The sequence below is a fragment of the Talpa occidentalis genome, unplaced genomic scaffold, assembly GCF_014898055.3.
Source record: "Talpa occidentalis isolate TD23 unplaced genomic scaffold, MPIMG_talOcc4v2.1 talOcc4.7, whole genome shotgun sequence".
In the NCBI taxonomy this organism is placed as follows: domain Eukaryota; kingdom Metazoa; phylum Chordata; class Mammalia; order Eulipotyphla; family Talpidae; genus Talpa; species Talpa occidentalis.
In genome coordinates this window covers 81,733,657-81,750,369 of record NW_023605083.1, presented here as the reverse complement: position 1 = coordinate 81,750,369, position 16,713 = coordinate 81,733,657, and the positions used below count along the sequence as shown (strand labels likewise).

The 16,713-nt window shown below is 52.8% G+C and overlaps 1 protein-coding gene across 1 annotated transcript in view; it reads left to right on the top strand.

Moving 5' to 3' along the window:
- The first annotated feature begins 3,489 nt into the window (after window positions 1-3,489).
- RAB11FIP4 (RAB11 family interacting protein 4) overlaps window positions 3,490-16,713 on the top strand; it is a 104,931-nt gene continuing 91,707 nt past the window's right edge. Inside the window, exon 1 of the mRNA XM_037495455.2 lies at window positions 3,490-3,673. Coding sequence (XP_037351352.1) covers window positions 3,515-3,673 — 159 coding nt within the window. The 5' untranslated portion in view covers window positions 3,490-3,514. The remainder of the gene's footprint in view (window positions 3,674-16,713) is intronic.

Here is a 16,713-nt window from a genome sequence, read left to right as displayed (position 1 = left end):
TCTTTTGAGGACACACATAACAGACTTTACTGCCTATCTGGAGAGCCAGGATCCTTAATTTAATCGCACAAAAGAGCAAAGTTTCTTTTTCAATAAGGTAACAATACAGGTCCCAGGGGCTGGGATGTGGGTATCTTTGGGGGCCACTTTCCAGCCTACCACGCCCCATATACCTTTTCCTTACTAAATTTTTTATTCCTTTACAGACCTGAATTGTGTATATTGGGCACTGTGCTAGTTGGGAGCTGCTCAGCTGTTTGGGATTCCAGAGAGAAAGAGTCCTGGGGACCTGTGGGCATTGTGTGATCTTTCACATCTACCTCCCAGATGCTCTCAGGATAAATAACAGGAATGAGAGACATAAGGACAATCACAACAGCTAGCACTTATTACTGGCCTCACTGTTCTGATATTTACATATATTAACTCACCCGACCTCACAATAGCCCTGTCCCAATCAGGAGGGTGGCTTCACAGTGTGTACTCTGAATGTCCTAGGAGCACAGGGGAGAGGAGGGGAGGGTGTGGTCAGGGAAGGCTTCCTGCAGGAGGTGCCACTGTCAGGAATCTGGAAGGAAAGTTGCTGGCCAGAGGAAGGGGACAAAACAGGGTGAGGAGTGTAGAAGTGCTCCAGGTGGGGATGGGATGGGGTGAGGAATGCTTGGCCTTCTCACTCTTCCCCCAAATGGGTCTCTTGCTTCCCTGGGGTAACCCCCTCCATTCTGAGGTTCCCAGGCTCTGGGCTCTAGCATGGGTGTCCTCTTCTAGCTGCATCTGCTGGGCTGCACTTTGGGCTATGGGATTGAGTTGGGAGCCCTGGGGTTCTGATCCATGTCTACCGCTAAGGAAGCTTGTACATTGTACCATCTCCAAGGGTTCTGAGCAGGCCCCTGCGGGCTCCCAGAGCCTGGGAACTCATCGTTGATCACACTGGGTCATGACTGTTTGGCTACCAGTTCAGCAAGGACAAGGGCTATGGCTGCTTCCCTTTTTCCACACCCACACCCCAGCATGATGGTACAATATAAACACTGAATAAAAAAGAATGGGACCACCCAGAGCCCATGCCCAGTGGCACCAACTGAAGTAAAGCTGCAGTTTTGAATTTGCTGTGACCCTGTTGTTTGGGAGGAAAACCACCGATATGTTGGTGGGCTTCAGGCTTGGTTCACAGGGGAGTCATTCACATTCACATCTGAGGCACCCACTTCTGTCAGCTGAGGTGGGGGAGATGTCCCAGCTCCACTGTCTCCCCTCCTTTGGGGGGATTTGATGCCTGGGAGCACTTCAAGGGCCATTTCTTCATCTCATCGCATTAGCCCCTGTTTCTACCCATTTCCTTTCTGCGCTGAGCCTATGGGCAAGAAAAAAATGGGCACTAGCTGACTTTGAAGGAAGAATGTAGGAGTCCCGGGGCAGGTAGCAGGCCCCAGCTTTCACTCCCTGCCTCTCAGCCAGTGGGCTCACTGGACCTCCAGCAGCCAGTCTCTCCTCCCCTTGGCTCCCCCTGCTTCTCTCCCTCCTGCATTTCATAAGGCAGGTGGAAGGGGAAGTAATACCCAGACCTTTTGCATATATAATCTTCAGTTGCCCCCTAAGGGTACTACTTTAATTATCCTCATTGTACAGATAAGGAAATTGAGACTCAAAGATATTAGTGTCTTGCTGAGGAGAATCCAACTAACAGAGCAGCCCTCACTCATCAGAGCGTGGCATTCATGGCCTCTCGTCCCTACTTCCCTACAGCTTGGTCTCACGACTCTCTTCCTAGAAGGTGCTTCTGGGAGAATTAAAGTATCAAGAAAAGGACAGATGAAGGCTAGGTTTGCCTCTGGAGCTGGGGCTGGAGAGAAGGAGCCTGGTTCACAATCAGAGAAACCATATGATTTGGTTATAGGCACAGGATATACCTGGATTTGAGCAGAGGCCACAGAGGTGTAACTGAGGCCCTGAGAGGGCCATGCTATGCAGAGCTGGGTCCCAGCTTTCCTGTCTGCGTCCCTACACCGCTCTTGGCCCTTGGGATGATGAAGTAGGACCCTATCTCTTCCAGGTAGGGGCTTCCTCTGGACCTACCCTTGACTGGAGACCAGAGACAAGAAGATGATTAAGACATGTCCTGTCTTGGAGGGTTTCCTGGTCTGGGGGGGGGCGGGGATTTTGGCCTCCCACCAGAGAATTATATAAATATAAATAAATAGGCACCTGGAGGAAGGGATCATAACTCAAAACGAACAGGCAAGATGGAGTGCTATCAGGGACGGCTTCATGGAAGAGGCAACTGACCTGAGCTGGAAGGCAAAAGTGGAGGTGGACTCAGCCAAGACCAGTACTGGGGTTGCAGGCAACTGGTGCTGCAAGGGCCTGGAGGGCTGAGCAATGAGCCAGGTCCTGCAGGGGACTCAAGTGGGACTGGCCTTAGCACAAGAGCTAGTGGAGATTCAGCTCAGCACTGCTGGGAGGAGGCTAAGGTCCAGGCCTGGAGGCCAAGATTTTGTTCAGGGTTCCAAATTTGGGTATTCAAGTGCTGCCAGGGAGGGGTGAGAACAGAAACCCAGTGAAGAGAGGGACCCTCCTAAGGAGCTGGGTGTCCCCAGGCAAGCTTAGTTGAAACCATTTGCTTTGCCTTCCTCCAGCCTGTGCCTGGTCCTACCTTAACCTCCCTGTCTCAGGGTCCCTGTTCCAGGCTGGGGTGCTGTGCCCTGCTCCTACTCTCTGCACCCTTTTCCAGCTAGGAGTTGGCCCCAGAAGTGCTGTTAGGGGGTCCTAAACCTGAAGACTACTCTGTTCCTTCTGAGGCCGCACAGGGATTCAGAGCAGAAGTCTAGATTCATCTGGCTCTGGACTAGACAGGAACCCTGGCCCTGTCTCACCGGCTGTGTGACCGAAGGTAAGCAGTTCAACCTCTCTGCGTCTCAGCCTCCTTGCAGATGGATGCAACCGCTGAACACCAAAATCCAGGAACGCCCAGGGCACACTGCGCGCGGGACCGCTAGGTGCCCACAATCGGCACGATAAGCGGGGACAGGCTGGCCCGGGAGTAGCGGGCAGAGGGAGGCCCAGGGGCTGCTGGCCTCCGGGGCGCGGGTGGCCCCAGGATTCCGGCCTTCGTCTCCCCGGAGGGGCGGGGCCTTCGGGCGGCTTTGATTTCTGGGCACAGCCGCGCGCCCCCCTCCCGGTCGCGCGCGGAACGGGCGAGCTCGGTCACGCGGGAGAAACTGAGTCAGCGAGGGGGCGGCGGCCCGCGTGGGAGCGCGCGGCTCCTTTTGTCTGCAGCCTCCCGGCCGCGCCGGCCCCTCCCCGCCCGCCCGCCGCCGCCGCCGCCGCCCGCCCGCCCGGCGCGCTGCTGACACGGCTCGGCCGCCGCCCCCGGGCGGAGGCTGCGCGCCGCAGACCCACGCGGGCGGCCGGGCGGCCCCGGAGGGCGCGCGGTGATGGCGGCGGCGGCGCAGGGCGCGCGGCGCGGGCGGCGGCGGGCGGCGCGGGGCTCGGGCTAGCTGCGGGGCCGGCCCGGATGGCGGGCGGCGCGGGCTGGGCGGGCGCCCCCGCGGCTCTGCTGCGCTCCGTGCGCCGCCTGCGCGAGGTGTTCGAGGTGTGCGGCCGCGACCCCGACGGCTTCCTGCGCGTGGAGCGCGTCGCGGCCCTCGGGCTGCGCTTCGGCCAGGGCGAGGAGGTAAGGGCCGCGGCGGGGGGCGCGCGGGGGCGCCGCGTCCGGATCGCGGGGCGCTCCTTCCCCCACCCGTGCCCGGGCCGGGCCTCGCCGGCCGCCGCGTCTCCTCCCCGGCTCCCTTGCCCGCCTTGCTCCCTTGCTGCTCCCCACGCCACCCCGGGCCCCTGGAGGAAGCCCACCCGTGCGCCCCTTCGCCCCCCGGAGCAGGGGGTGTCCCCTGCCCTGTGGGACCCCCCTTTCCACCGAGAGCGCCTGCTGCGAGCATCACGCGTCAGGCCGCCCGGGGGGCCTCTCTGCCCACCTCCCCCCCTCGCAGTGCGGGTCCCGCTGACGGGCCGCAGCCCCCTGGATGTGTGTGTGTGTGTGTGTGTTGGGGGGGGCCGGGGGAAGGAGGTTCAGAACCTGTGGAGAATCAGAGATTTGTGGGCTTGGAATTCCAGTTCTCTGTGAGGAGTCAGGCGCTTGTTCTGCTGGGCCTAGCCGAGGGGCGGCGGGGACATCCAGGAGTGCTCAGTAGCCTTGACTCCCTGACTGCACCCACCCGGCCCCGCCCGCCGCCGAGGGCCATCCTGGGTTCTGGGTTCTCCTGAGCCCAGCACCTGCTGACCCTGGGCAGGACAGGCTGGGGACTGGCTGCGTTAGCTGCAGCAGGCCAGCCGAAGCCAACCGTAGGGAGTGGCCGCTGAGGACTGTATCCTGTGGTCTGTCTGGGGAAGGCAGGAGTTAATGTTGGTTGTTAGCAGGGCTGGCATCGGAGGGTTGGTGCTGCCGGTGGGAAGGGCCAAGGAATAGCAATGAATGCCCCTAGGTCCCCTGGTATGGGGACTGATGAACATGTCTAGGAGGAGGGCAGGCACCCACCTGGCAGGAGAGCGTCCCTGTCGTCCTGCTGCTGCCCGTTCTGAATGACCAAGGTTTCCTCTTGGGGACAGAAACCCTGAGTAGTGAGTTTCCAAGGACAGCTATGGCCACAGGCCTCAAATGGGTACTGACTGGCATTCTCCTCCTGGGACAGCTTGTGCCTAGAATTCTAGTATTTGGGAGAAACTAGGGCATGGCCAGGTCGGATCCATACCTCCCTATCACCTGGCAAGTGGGAGATGATAATGATCGCTCCATGGCACCTGGGCATGACTGGGACCTGGGGTTTCCAGGGAGTAGTGGGTGGAAGAGGATGAGGCAGGTGTCAAGTCTGAGAGCTTGGTCCCTATCCCAGAAAGCTCACTGCTGCAGTTCCTGTTGGTTCCCACCCAGCCTTTCTACAGGCTTACCCAGCCCCTGCAGGACTTTGCTGAGGGCATTTCCTCCAGCCATCAAGATGCTTCTTCCTCCCCCAACCAGCCAAATCCCTCCCCACACTAGTGTTCTTGGAGGTTGAGCAGCCCCCTAGCAAGGGAGAGAGGCCCCCTGGTCCTTTCTCTCAGGACACAGGCAGCAGGGAGAAGTGCCACCTCTGACTGAAACCTGGAGCCTCAGAACCACTGTACCTTGTGATGGGAAGGTCTTCCCAGCAATCCCTGGTGGGAGTTCACCCCATCCCATCATCCCCTATCCCCACCCCTCCATCAACCCTGTAACCCCAGCAAGCCTCACCACAGTATCCCCAAGCTGGACAGCTCCTGTCCTTAGAACAATCTCCCTCCGCACTCTAAGGCCAAACCTGCTTGTCACTAGTCTTTGAGGTTCTCTACAGAGACTCAGACGTGGGTCTCTCGTCTATGTGGCAGCCTTTAAATATTTGAAAACAGCGCTCTGTCCACTCCTTCCACCCTCCCATCTTCCCTTCCCTGGGCCTTTGGAGAAGGACTCTGTTCCTGAAGTCCCAAACCATTTCCATAGGACACCCCGTCCCCCCAGAGCCAAACCTTTGGCTTCTGGCCCTGGAGCTGCCTTGTATTAATTGTGTGCCCTGGTTTTTCTAGTACTAGCAGGAGACCCCAGAACTGCCCCAGCCCAAGACCTCACACACATGCAAGCAGCTCAGGATGGGGCTGCCTTTTGAATGGCACACCACGCTTTCCATGCATGTTAGGTTTCTGGACACCAAACAGCCGAGATCTTTCTTAGGGACCTCTACCCGCCTAGAATTTCCTTATATCCTGGAGTAGGGTCAGTGATTTCTTTCTTTTTAAAGCATAGTCTTTTATTATTACAGAAGCAGTTTGTATGTACTGTAAGATATTAGAAATATGGGCAAGCAAAAGAAAAGTATTATGCGCGCATTTCCCAGGGAGCCCCCCTGTGACACCTTGGTCACATCTTTTCAGATACCTTTCTGTGCTTATATGTAGATTTTCACCATAAAATGAGATCACGCCATGCATACTGTTTTATAACCTGATTTTTCCTCAGTAAATGATCAGCACTTTTCTGCTTCAATAAATTTTCATCCCACTTAATATGCAGACCTTATTCAGATTTCCCTACTTGACCTCAAAATGTCTGTTTTCGATTTCCCTATTGGATCCCAAAATGTCTATTTTTGCGATTTTATTTAAACCAATTTCCTCTCCAGAACTGTGATGCATCCGGTTGTTGTTCCCTTCAGTCTCTTTTTCACTAATGCAATTCCTTTAAAAAAAAAAGAAGGCATTTTTTTTCAAAAATCCTGGCTTGTTAATAAGATCACTCCTGTTATCTGTGTCAATTCTTGAATATAAACTCTAGTTGGACCTTATTCCTATTTAATTTCATCTTGTTTATTTCATCCCACTTAGTCAGATAATAGAATTAAGTCACTCTCAGATGCTGTGCTGGAGCAGGATGCTGATTCGAGAAGTGGGTGGTTTATGCCTGACTGCAAGGCTGATGAGAAACACGGGGCAGGACCACGGACAGGGCCCCGAAGTGCCTGTGGGGTGCATCACCTACTCGTAGTGTATTGACCAAGACCCACAAAAATTCATTTTATGTCTCTTTTCACTACACAGCACATCCACATATGCATCATAGAATAGGAATGTCATTTGGGTGGGGGGCCCCTCCAAAATTCTTTGTTCCCAGTTTCTGTTTTGTTTAAAATTCAGGTAGCAGCGTTGATTTCCCAACCCCCCATGCTGCAGGAAGGATAGCTGTCATTTGTTAGATGTGGGACTCAGTGAACTTTTCAGAGCTAATTCCCACATTTTACAAACTTCCCTCAGGAGTCCTGTGATACCAAAATTAAATGCTTTGCAAAATCAAAATATACTAGCTGCAAAGGGTAAAATAAATAGCCATGACGTCATGCTGTAACAAGTAAGTGATTGAATAAATGAATGAGTGAATGAATGAATAAGTAAATAAAGAATTGGAAAATCTCCTGTACAGAAAAATTCAAATAGTGTAAATAATTCTTCATCAAGGAGGTGGAATCAGCCCTTAAGTACTAGCTGTGTGAAGTGACCGCTTTCTAACAAGCACAGTATGGAAAGAGGGGCAAGGAGTAACTTTCCCGTAAAAAAAACTCTGGCAAACCCTGCCACAGCTGATGTGGATCAGTAGGGCTAAGTCATGTCCACAGTATGCATGCTTGGAATGGTGTGCTGAGAATGACCCTTTGCCTCCATGACCTTTCTCCCAGAACCCATCAGCCCAGTCTGGTCATGAGGAAAACATCAGACAAATCCCACTCAACCAAATGACAAGTACACCTCTGAACTGTCAAGGTCATCAAAAACTCAAAGTCTTGAGAAACTGTCACAGCCAGGGGAACCTGAGGAGGCATGACAATTAATGTCATATTGTATCCTGAAGCAAGAAGAGGACATCAGGGGGAAAAACTAAGGACGCCTGAATAAAGTGTGGGCTTCAGTTAATAGAAATGATATGCATATGCATATACATATGTGTGTGTATTAGGCTGGTCTCTGCTAGCTCCCTAATTTAAGAATCATGGTAGAATCATGGTAGAAAAGAGAAGACAAGGAAATTTGATGAAAACATGAGTACACCAAGCTTGACCTTTGCAGGAAGGCAGAGATGGCCAACCCCGCGGCCCTGGCCCTGCATGACAATGAACCAGGGAGAGCAGTTCTAGGGCGAGTTCCTAAAATGATGGCCAAACACCCCTAACCTGTGTTGGCTTCTGAGGTCTTGCTTTTGTATTCTGTCCTCTCTAGGCCTTTGTCTACTTGTCATAAATAGAGGTGACAATTGTCCTCATTTCACTGGATGATTGTGGGGCTTCAGCCACTTAACATGTTTGTTTAAAGTGCTTAGTCGAGTCTCTGCACAGAGTAGGCACTATATCAGGATTGCTGCTGCTGCTGTTATGATTGTTTTTTCCTAAATAGACATCTTTGAGAGGCTGTCCCAGACTGGGGGTGTCCTGGGGGCTAGGACACCTTGAGGCCAGTCTCCAGAATCCTCAGCCCTCCCTCCTTATCTGCCTCTGGCTTCCAGCCCCTCTTGCATTGTTTCCAGCAGTCTGAGAATAGAAGACCTTGAAAGCAGCCAGAAGTATCTTGAGCCACATTTGCTGTTATATAACCTTCTTGCTTTTTCAGTTTGAAGACCATCCTTCTTATTAGAAAAATGGATACAAAAGTAGTTGAGTCTTATCTCTGCCTTTGGTTAACATGGCACCAGCTCCCCATAGCAGCTGGCCTGTCCTTCCTGCTGGGGAGTGAGTCCATGTTAACACCCAAGAATGGTGTGAATTACTTGGAGGGAGGTGACTCTGCCTTAACTGACCTGAGGCTTGTCTGCAATTTCCCCCTCCTTTGCAGCTACGCCTGGGCACTGTGTCTTCTTGCTTTATTTGGGCACAGATAAGTCCCCATGTCCCCTCTGCAAGAGTAACAGCCACAAGGCAGATGCCAGTGCTGCCTGGCTCCAGGGTGTCTGAACTGGCAGAAGGGTTGGGATGCTAAGATAGGCCGAGATAAATCAGGAGCCAGCGCTAGGGTGGGGCATCCCTTTCTGAGATTTGTGGGCTGCCAGGGGCAGAGGAACCCTCAGCTAAAGGTGGTTTCTGCCCAGAAGGAAGGGGGATTTGCTGCTGGGTAAGAAACAGCCCTGTCCTGTGGCTGGAGCCTGGGAGGTGGGAGATAATAGGAGAAGCTGGAGGGGAAGGCAGGGCCAGATCAGGTCAGGAGCAGCTGTCCCTGTAAGCAGGGCAAGATCCCAAAGCCAAGACCAGAGGTTGATCAAGAGGCAACTGTGACACATGCCAGTAAGAGACTGGCAGCGACAGGAGGTGCAGAGTTGAAAGGGGCCTGGAAGGTCTGCCTAGCCCCCACATATCACTCCTGAATGGTAGAATTGAAGACTCTCTTAGAGAACACACCCCCTCCATGTGCCACACCGTAGTGGGGACATGGTATAGATGCAGAGCTGACATAACAGAAGGCAGGCCCAGGTTCTCAGCGTAGGTGGAAAGGTGGGGGTGCCTGTGACCTGGGGGGATGGGGAACAGGACAAGAGTGTACCAAGAGATACCTTCTCTTTCCTGTGTTCCTGCCCCTGGGGTACACGTAGAGTTGGAGCAACCTCCAGCTCCCAGGGTTGGAAGCCTTGTAGAAACTGTTCTGGGGCTGTGGTCCCTCATGGGTAGGGAGCATGCTCTGGACATGGGACAAGGAGGAGGTGTCCCAGGACCCTCGGATCTTTGGCTTGCCTGCACCCCAGTTTGGCTGTGTTGGAAGGAAGGGCGTGTAAAGAAAGCCAGCTGGGACTGGTCCATCTTGTCAGACATTTTTGACACAACCCAAATCCATGTGGCAAAACTTCTCTGGCTTCTAATGTTGTTCCAAGACACTGGGTTTTGGAGGAGGAGGAAGCGCCAGGCTTCGGAGGACTTGGGGGGAGGGGGGCAGGTGTACTCCATGCCTTTCTTGATGAGAACCGAATGGGGGCACAGGGAGTCTGGACCTGCCCTGGGGGAAGAGTCAGGTTTAGTAAACAAGACACACCTTGGAGATGTTTGGGTGGGTAGCAAGTCTCAAAGGAATTCCTGGATTCTCCTTAGGTGCTAGGCATTCATTTTGTGAAGGAGGATTCACCCCCTTTACAGGTGGATGTGGAGGGGCTCAGGATCACCGGTCTGGGCAGGCAGATGGACTTTCAGACCCAACCCAGACTCAGACTCAGGCTCAGGGACTTTCCCCATCTCCAGGGGAGAACCAAAGAAGCAGAGAAGGAGCAAGCAGAAGGGTTGGGGGGGAGGAAGTGCAGCGGGAGGGGCACCCAGCCTGTAAGTGATGGCTGAGGAGCAGAGCCGGGGAGAGGAGGGATGGGCGGGTCCCCGCAGGCCTCCCAGGGCTAGTGGATGGAGCGGGCTGCCCAGGCGCCGGTGAACGGGACATGCATCCTCTCCTCCTTCCATGGCCTGGCCCCACTCCTCTGCGCACTGGCCAACGATACTTGGAGGACAGTGCCGATTTGGGGTTGCTTCTCCGAATGGAGTGGGGTATTTATGCCCTGGCCCTGGGGTGTGTGCGTGGTGGGGGAGAAGGCGTGTCCTCCACCTCCTGCTGCCCTGGCCCATTTGGCCCACTCAGTGGCCATCCCCACCTCAGGGCCTTAGCAGCCCCACCAGGTGGAGGGCAGAGGGACGCCTGCCGGCTGAATGGGGTGGGCAAAGCTGGGCGATGACCCTGCGCGGATGGAGGGGAAATGCCGCTGGCCTGGAAGCAAAGAGGTTACGCCTGGGTTCCCTGTGTCCTCTCCCACCCCCACAGGCACGGGCGAATGCTCCGAAATGTTTCTAAAGTAGTCAGTCTTAAGTGGAAATTTTTGCATGGAGGGATTATCTCAACATGATTCCAAGATTTAAAAAACACTTTTTCCCCCATTAATGTCTTCCATACCTACTATCTGCCAAAACTGTTCCAGGCACTGGAAACGGGAGGGACCAGAGCTCACGTTCTGTAAAGGGTGGGGGAGTTGCTGGGAAAGCGCCGGACAATGGGGAAGAGTCACCATCAGGAGGCATCAGGTCCTGGGGGAAATATTAAGTGGGCCTCCCCCGGTGGCGCCGCGGCTGAGCGCTGGGCCATTCCCCGGCCACCTGCGAGGGTCCCACAAAAAAACAAAAGAAAAGAAAAGAAATATTAAGTACTGAAACAAAAAAAGGTTGGAAGATGTTTGCCCTCAGAATGACCATGGAAAACCTCTTCTGTCATAGGTGGTCATTTAGGCAGCGCCTGGGAGGAGGTGGGGGCAGGGCTCCCCTTCCAGCTGCTGGGGGAGTGATCCAAGGAGGGTGGGGAGGACCTGGGCCAGAGGTACAGCAAGTGGCCTGGGGGCCTGAAAGGAGTTGAGGGCAGGTTGGGAGAGCGGGCAGAGGTGGGCAGGGCGGGAGTTTGGGTGGAGGTGTTGGGGTGGGGGTGGGTAGGAGTTGAGGAGGAGACGGTTCAGGGGGTAGGCAGAGATGGTTGGGGGTGAACACGGGAGTGAGTGGGAGCTGGCTCTGTGGCGCCTGCCCCATGGGGTCTCTGGCTTTTGCGCTGAGTGGGATGGAAGGCTTCAGAGGGCTCTGGGCAGAAAGAAGGATCTGACTGGGTTTGAACTGGAGCATCCCGGCAGCCTGGCTTCTTTTTCACATTATTTCTACCCCAACCTTTAGTTCTTACAGCCCACAAAGAGAAATTTACCTGGAGGAAGAACACAAACCCTGATTAATCCCACCACCCCCCACCCCCGCCTTTAAAAGTCAGGCATGGATTTGGGAGTCCAGGTACTCAGCTGGGCTGGGCTGGCCTGGGGCATCTTGTCTTCCAGACCAAGAGATATCTCAAGACGCCCGCCTCGCTGTCTTCTGTCTGGGATGCTGACTCCCATCTGCTCAGCCTCCCATTCTACAGCTGCCCCTTCCTGCTTCCTGCACAAAGTGGGAATGGTTAGAGCCACAATTAATTGTTTGAACATGCTGTTGACATGACTGCAAGTCCCCTCCAGTGGATCCCCCCAGTCAGACTTGACACTGCACACTCTGCCCTTTACTATGCCCCAGCATCTTCTGATCCTTGGAGGTCCCCCTAGAAGCCATAACTTAGGGACCAATTCCTTGCCACCTGCCACCCCTGGGGACACTGCTGAGGGACTCATCATCCATAGTTTCCATGCTTTAGGGACAGGGGAGCAAAGCAACTGAGAATCTAGGCGTTTGTACACCAGTGATTCAAGAGCAGAATAGACCTGGTCACCGTAACTCAAACTATAGCAATACAGATCTCAAAGTTCCTTTTAGACTTAAAACTTGAGTCTAATCCACATCCCTCCGAGAAAATGGCCAGTTTCTTCCCAAAGCATGTACTGATTGCACATGGGCCAGTAGTAGGCACTGTCCTCCAGAAGATTCCAGTCTAAGGCCAAGGTAGGCAGAGGGCTGATTTACCAGAACAGAAACTGAAAAGTGGAGGTCCAGTCAGTGCATGTATCACTCTAGGGCAGCCCTGCCAAGGGGTCAGGACAAGTCCATTCTGTCTTCACCAGGCTCTGGCTAGATTCTTTATCATACCATAAGCTAGGGTCTGTCTCGTAGAGCTCCATCCTTCCTTGACCCTTCTGTCTACATACCTGATTGCCCATTCAACAGTCCATCCATCCATCCATCCATCCATCCATCCACTCACCTATCCACCTGCTGATCCACCCAGCCATCTGTGTCCTGCCCGTCTTCCAATCTACTCATCCATTCATTACTCACCCATACTTTCTCCTACTGTGGATCCTGATTGTCTCCCACTCTTCACCTACTGCCACCAACCTCCCAGCCTACCCATGTATCCATTCACCAACCAACACTAAGCATGTACAGTGTGTAAGGCCTAAGCATAGGCGCAAGGGGTGGAAAATGAAAGCACAGCAGGGGCTGGGAGGGTGAGACTTAGACTAGAACGGGGCCAGAGGGTGACCTGGAGGGCTCAGGACTTGGGGAGGTTCTAACTGGCAGAAATGAATTGTTTTATTATTTTTGATTTTTTTTTTAATTTATTTTTGTGTAGAGAACTGGGGGTGAGAGGATTCACCAGAAACAGAGTGGGGAGCAGAACAGCAGACCTACTGAAATACACCACTGAGGGATCAGCGGGCAAGACAAGGAGAGGTCTGCTGCGCCATATGTGGGTTAGCTCATTGGCCGGGGATCAAACTCAGGCCATAGTGGTGAGATTTAACCCCTAAGCCACCACGGAGGCCCACAGATGAGTTTTGAATGTGCAGTAATCCCTGAGCACATACCTACCCTCTTTGGAGCAGTTTTTTGATTTGTTATTTTCCCACATAGGCCATTGGTTCTGACAAGGGTTGAGACCTTGCTGCAAGAAGTGAAAGATTAGGGCCCCTCCTGGTGGCGCAGCAGTTGAACGCTGGGCTGCGAAGCTGCCTGCAGCCTCTGCAGCGCAGGTTCAATCCCTGGCCGCCAGAGGGTCCCACATGGCGCGCAGACCTCTCCTGCCGTGCCCGCTGCTCCCCTCAGCAGTGTGCTTCGGTCCTTCTGCCTGTTTTGCTCCCCACTCTGGCTCTGGTGAATCCTCTCACCCTCCCGCACTTCTGACTGTACCCAGTGCTTGTATAAATAAATAAATAAATAAATCTTTAAAAAAAAAAAAAAAAAGAAGTGAAAGATTATTTAAAAGGTACTTATTATGATGGGTAGTGCTCAGTTTTCCTATATGTAAAATAGGGAACATGACCCCTACTCGTTGGACTGTTTTGAGAATTGGAGATAATATATAAAGACTTAGCACAATGGGTGTGGCTTCATTCCTTCACCCCCCCACCCCATGACCCGGGCTGGCATCCCTGCTGCCCTTGGTCATAGGAGTGCGCCTCTGACTCCTTTCCTCTTTCTGGTACTTCTCCAGGCACAGGGATCTCTTGTGTGCAATGACCAAAGTTTTTCCTGGAGCTACTGGTGATTTTCCATGGACCGAGGGCAGAAGGGAATGCCTACTACTGATGCCTTTGTGTTTCTAATTCGCTATTTCATCCTATTCTTACTTCATCTTATTCCCTTTCATCTAGAAAGCTCTAAGAATCAGAGAGGTGAAGTGAGTTATGGGGGTTGGGAAGGCCCACATAGTAAGTGGAGGAACTGGGATTTGGACCCAAGTCTGTCTCGTTCTAAAGCTGCCTTGTTAGCTGTGTGCAGTTGGGAGTTCAAGTTCTTTCTGTGTCAGAGGAAGGGAGGAATCTGACTTTCAGAAATTTGATACTGGAGATACTTCTAATCCAAGGCTTCATCTGGCTTTCTAATCCTGGGGTGGTCCAGGTTCAAGATGTGTATCAGTGCCTGGCAGGAGCTGTAATTCGAAGCAGGTTTGTAACCCGTAGGCCAAGTGGTTGGGCACTGCCAGGAGTGGTGGGTGGATTCTGTGGGCTTCTAACTGCCCCATGCCAGTCAGAAGATGGCTGCTCTGGAAGGCATCAGGAGCCCACAGGAGCAGAGGTTTGAGAGCTGAGAGGTTGCCTGCAGCCATGCCCTAATATGCATCTCCACCACTTCCTATTCAGTGGTGATTAAAGAGCCCCCAGAGGCTGAGTTTCTCTGGTTGCTCAGGTTTCCTGCCAGCATCTTTTCCTTGATCCTCCTCAGTCTCTGACCCTGCAGGGCCAGGGCCAGACTCCCAAGCTGGACGCTCCACCAGCACATTTTCTACATTCTCCAGGCTCCTCTATTTTGGCTCTGGCTGCAGGCTCTTCCCAGTCTCTGAGGCTCTGAGGCCCCATCCAGCCTCTAATACCCCCTGCTGCTGGCCCTTTCCCTCAGTGTCTCAGTTCTGGCCTTAGAGAGGTTGGGAAATGAGGCCCTGGTGTCAGAGGCACCTGGTTTGGGACTCAGCTCTGCCACATTCTAGCTGTTTGAGCCAGAGAAGTTTCAACCTCTCTGTGCCTCATCTGTAAAGTAGGAGGCCCAGTCTCCTCCTCTGTAAAGCGGGGATAATTTGAGCAATGTGTGGTAAGTCCTTAACACCATGTGTGACACAGGGTCATCAACATTTGTTAATATGGTTGTTACCACTGATTGTGGGTTTTCTAGATGACCTGTCCATTTTCATTCTTTGGGGGACCTTTCTGAGCACCTGTTCGATGCCAGGATCCTGTCTAGAGGATATGCTGGTGAACAGGCTAGGATTTCTTTCCTTAAGGAGCTCGCCTGTGGGAGAAGGGGTTCCTAAGATAGAAATCTGTTGACTCCTATGGGAAGGGCAGGACTGGAGGCTGGTCCAGGTGTGGTTGGGATGTGAAGCCAGGTTGCTGTGCCTGGCCATGGCAGAGCCTTCCCAGAGGTGTCACTGAGGCTGAGTCTTGAACAGGGCCCACCAGGTCAGAGGGAAGGATGGCCATGCCTGGCATGGGGAGGGGCAGGTGAGGGAACCAAAGGGCTGATGAGGGCGGTGGAAGCCAGACAGGGGAGGACAGAATGGGTCTTATCCTCAGATTAAACCTCAACATTGACATCTTTCTGTGGCATTTTAGACAAATCCATCAGGAAATAGCATGGGGCTGAGGAGGAGGAGGCCAAGGTGGGAGGCCACTGCCTCGGTACAGGGGCAAAAAGAGGGGTGCTTGAGCTATGGAGAAGAGGGGGGGTCAGAGGGCAGCTTTCAGCCTGCTATTTACACAACTTCATAGCACTGTGCTGGGTGGCACAGTGGGGTCTCCCGGGGTCTCCCTGGGTGATGGGGGCCTGAGCCCAGGTGAGGGTGCCTGCCAGATGAACAACTCCCGTGCACAACTCCTGAGGCTCACAGTCCTGCCCTCGCTCTCAGGAAACCAAGGCACTGAGGACAGCTGCTCTTTATTTTAAAAACAAAAAAGTTCCAAATGTTTTTGTCAGTCTATAAATGCAAATAACTTGATAGGACAAGAAAGTTACTAGAGCTGTTGTATTTCTAGACCTTAAAATTCACATCCTGTCCTTGGCAGTGACCCACATGTGGCTGTGACCAGTATACATGAGCTGTTTTGGCCCCTTTCTACCTATAACTATTTCCTGTGTCCGCATCCCCATGCCACCCTTCTCCTTAAACCCTGTCCCCGATGGATCTTCCAACCCGGCACTGCCAGTGTTTCCGCAGTGTTCTATTCTGCCATGTACAGGTCCATGAACCTGGCTCACCCTTACACAAGCCTGGGCCAGCTGGTCAACTCGTGCCTCTCCAGCAGCATCTGCTGTGGGCAGGGCAGAACCCAAAGGGGCCAGTCATCCCAGATGCTGCCCCAGAGACTTGAGGGAGGAGTCCTGGGCACCCCCTAGCCTCCCACCAGCACTTCATGCTGTACTGCATCTCCCTCAGTATCTCGGGCTGTCCCTGGGGTCCCAGCCTGCCTAGACTCTGTTCCCAGCCTGTGCATGGCTGCCAGCCCAAGAATTGGCCTGTACTGTGGGTGTTTTAACACCCCAAGTGGGTACCACCAGGAGACACCTACTGCTATACCCTAGACTTTGAGTGAGTGGAATCAGAGTCCATTTGCCCACCCATCTGGCAGAGACCTTAGGGCTTCTGGCCACTGCTTCTGGCACCTTCAGATGGTCAGTGGACCTTTGCTTCTTTCTCTGCCTGTCTCCACCTTTTACCCTCCCCTGATTTGCCTTATAGCAAACACAGCCCAAGGCATGCGGGTGCCCATTTCTCCACATCCCCATCAATACTGGGTATTATTTTAAAGTTTCTGCCAGTTATGGCTGCATATAGTATTTCAAACTTGCTTACATTTTCATTTCTAATTGCTAATAAGACTTTGTATATTTTCATCTTGGTGTTTATTCTTGGTTTCCTTCTGTATAAACTGCTGCGCCCATCTCTTGAGTACCTATTAGGGAATTTTTATTTTGATCTTTATATTTTTCAATAGGTCCTTCATGTTTTCTCAATAATGTGTCATTTTTTTCTTTTTTGTTGCTCTGCTTTTTGTGTTTGTTAATCACATTTTAGCACTAAAATTTTTTCCTAATTTTGAATATTTCCTTTTTTCAGTTATATCATATTTTTATTTCTTTCATTTACTTTTTAAAATCACTTCCCATCTCTAGCAAGAATAAGTAAGCTATTTTGTTTACAACCACTGATTTGTAAAAATGTCCAACTTTTACCCACTCATAATATATTATG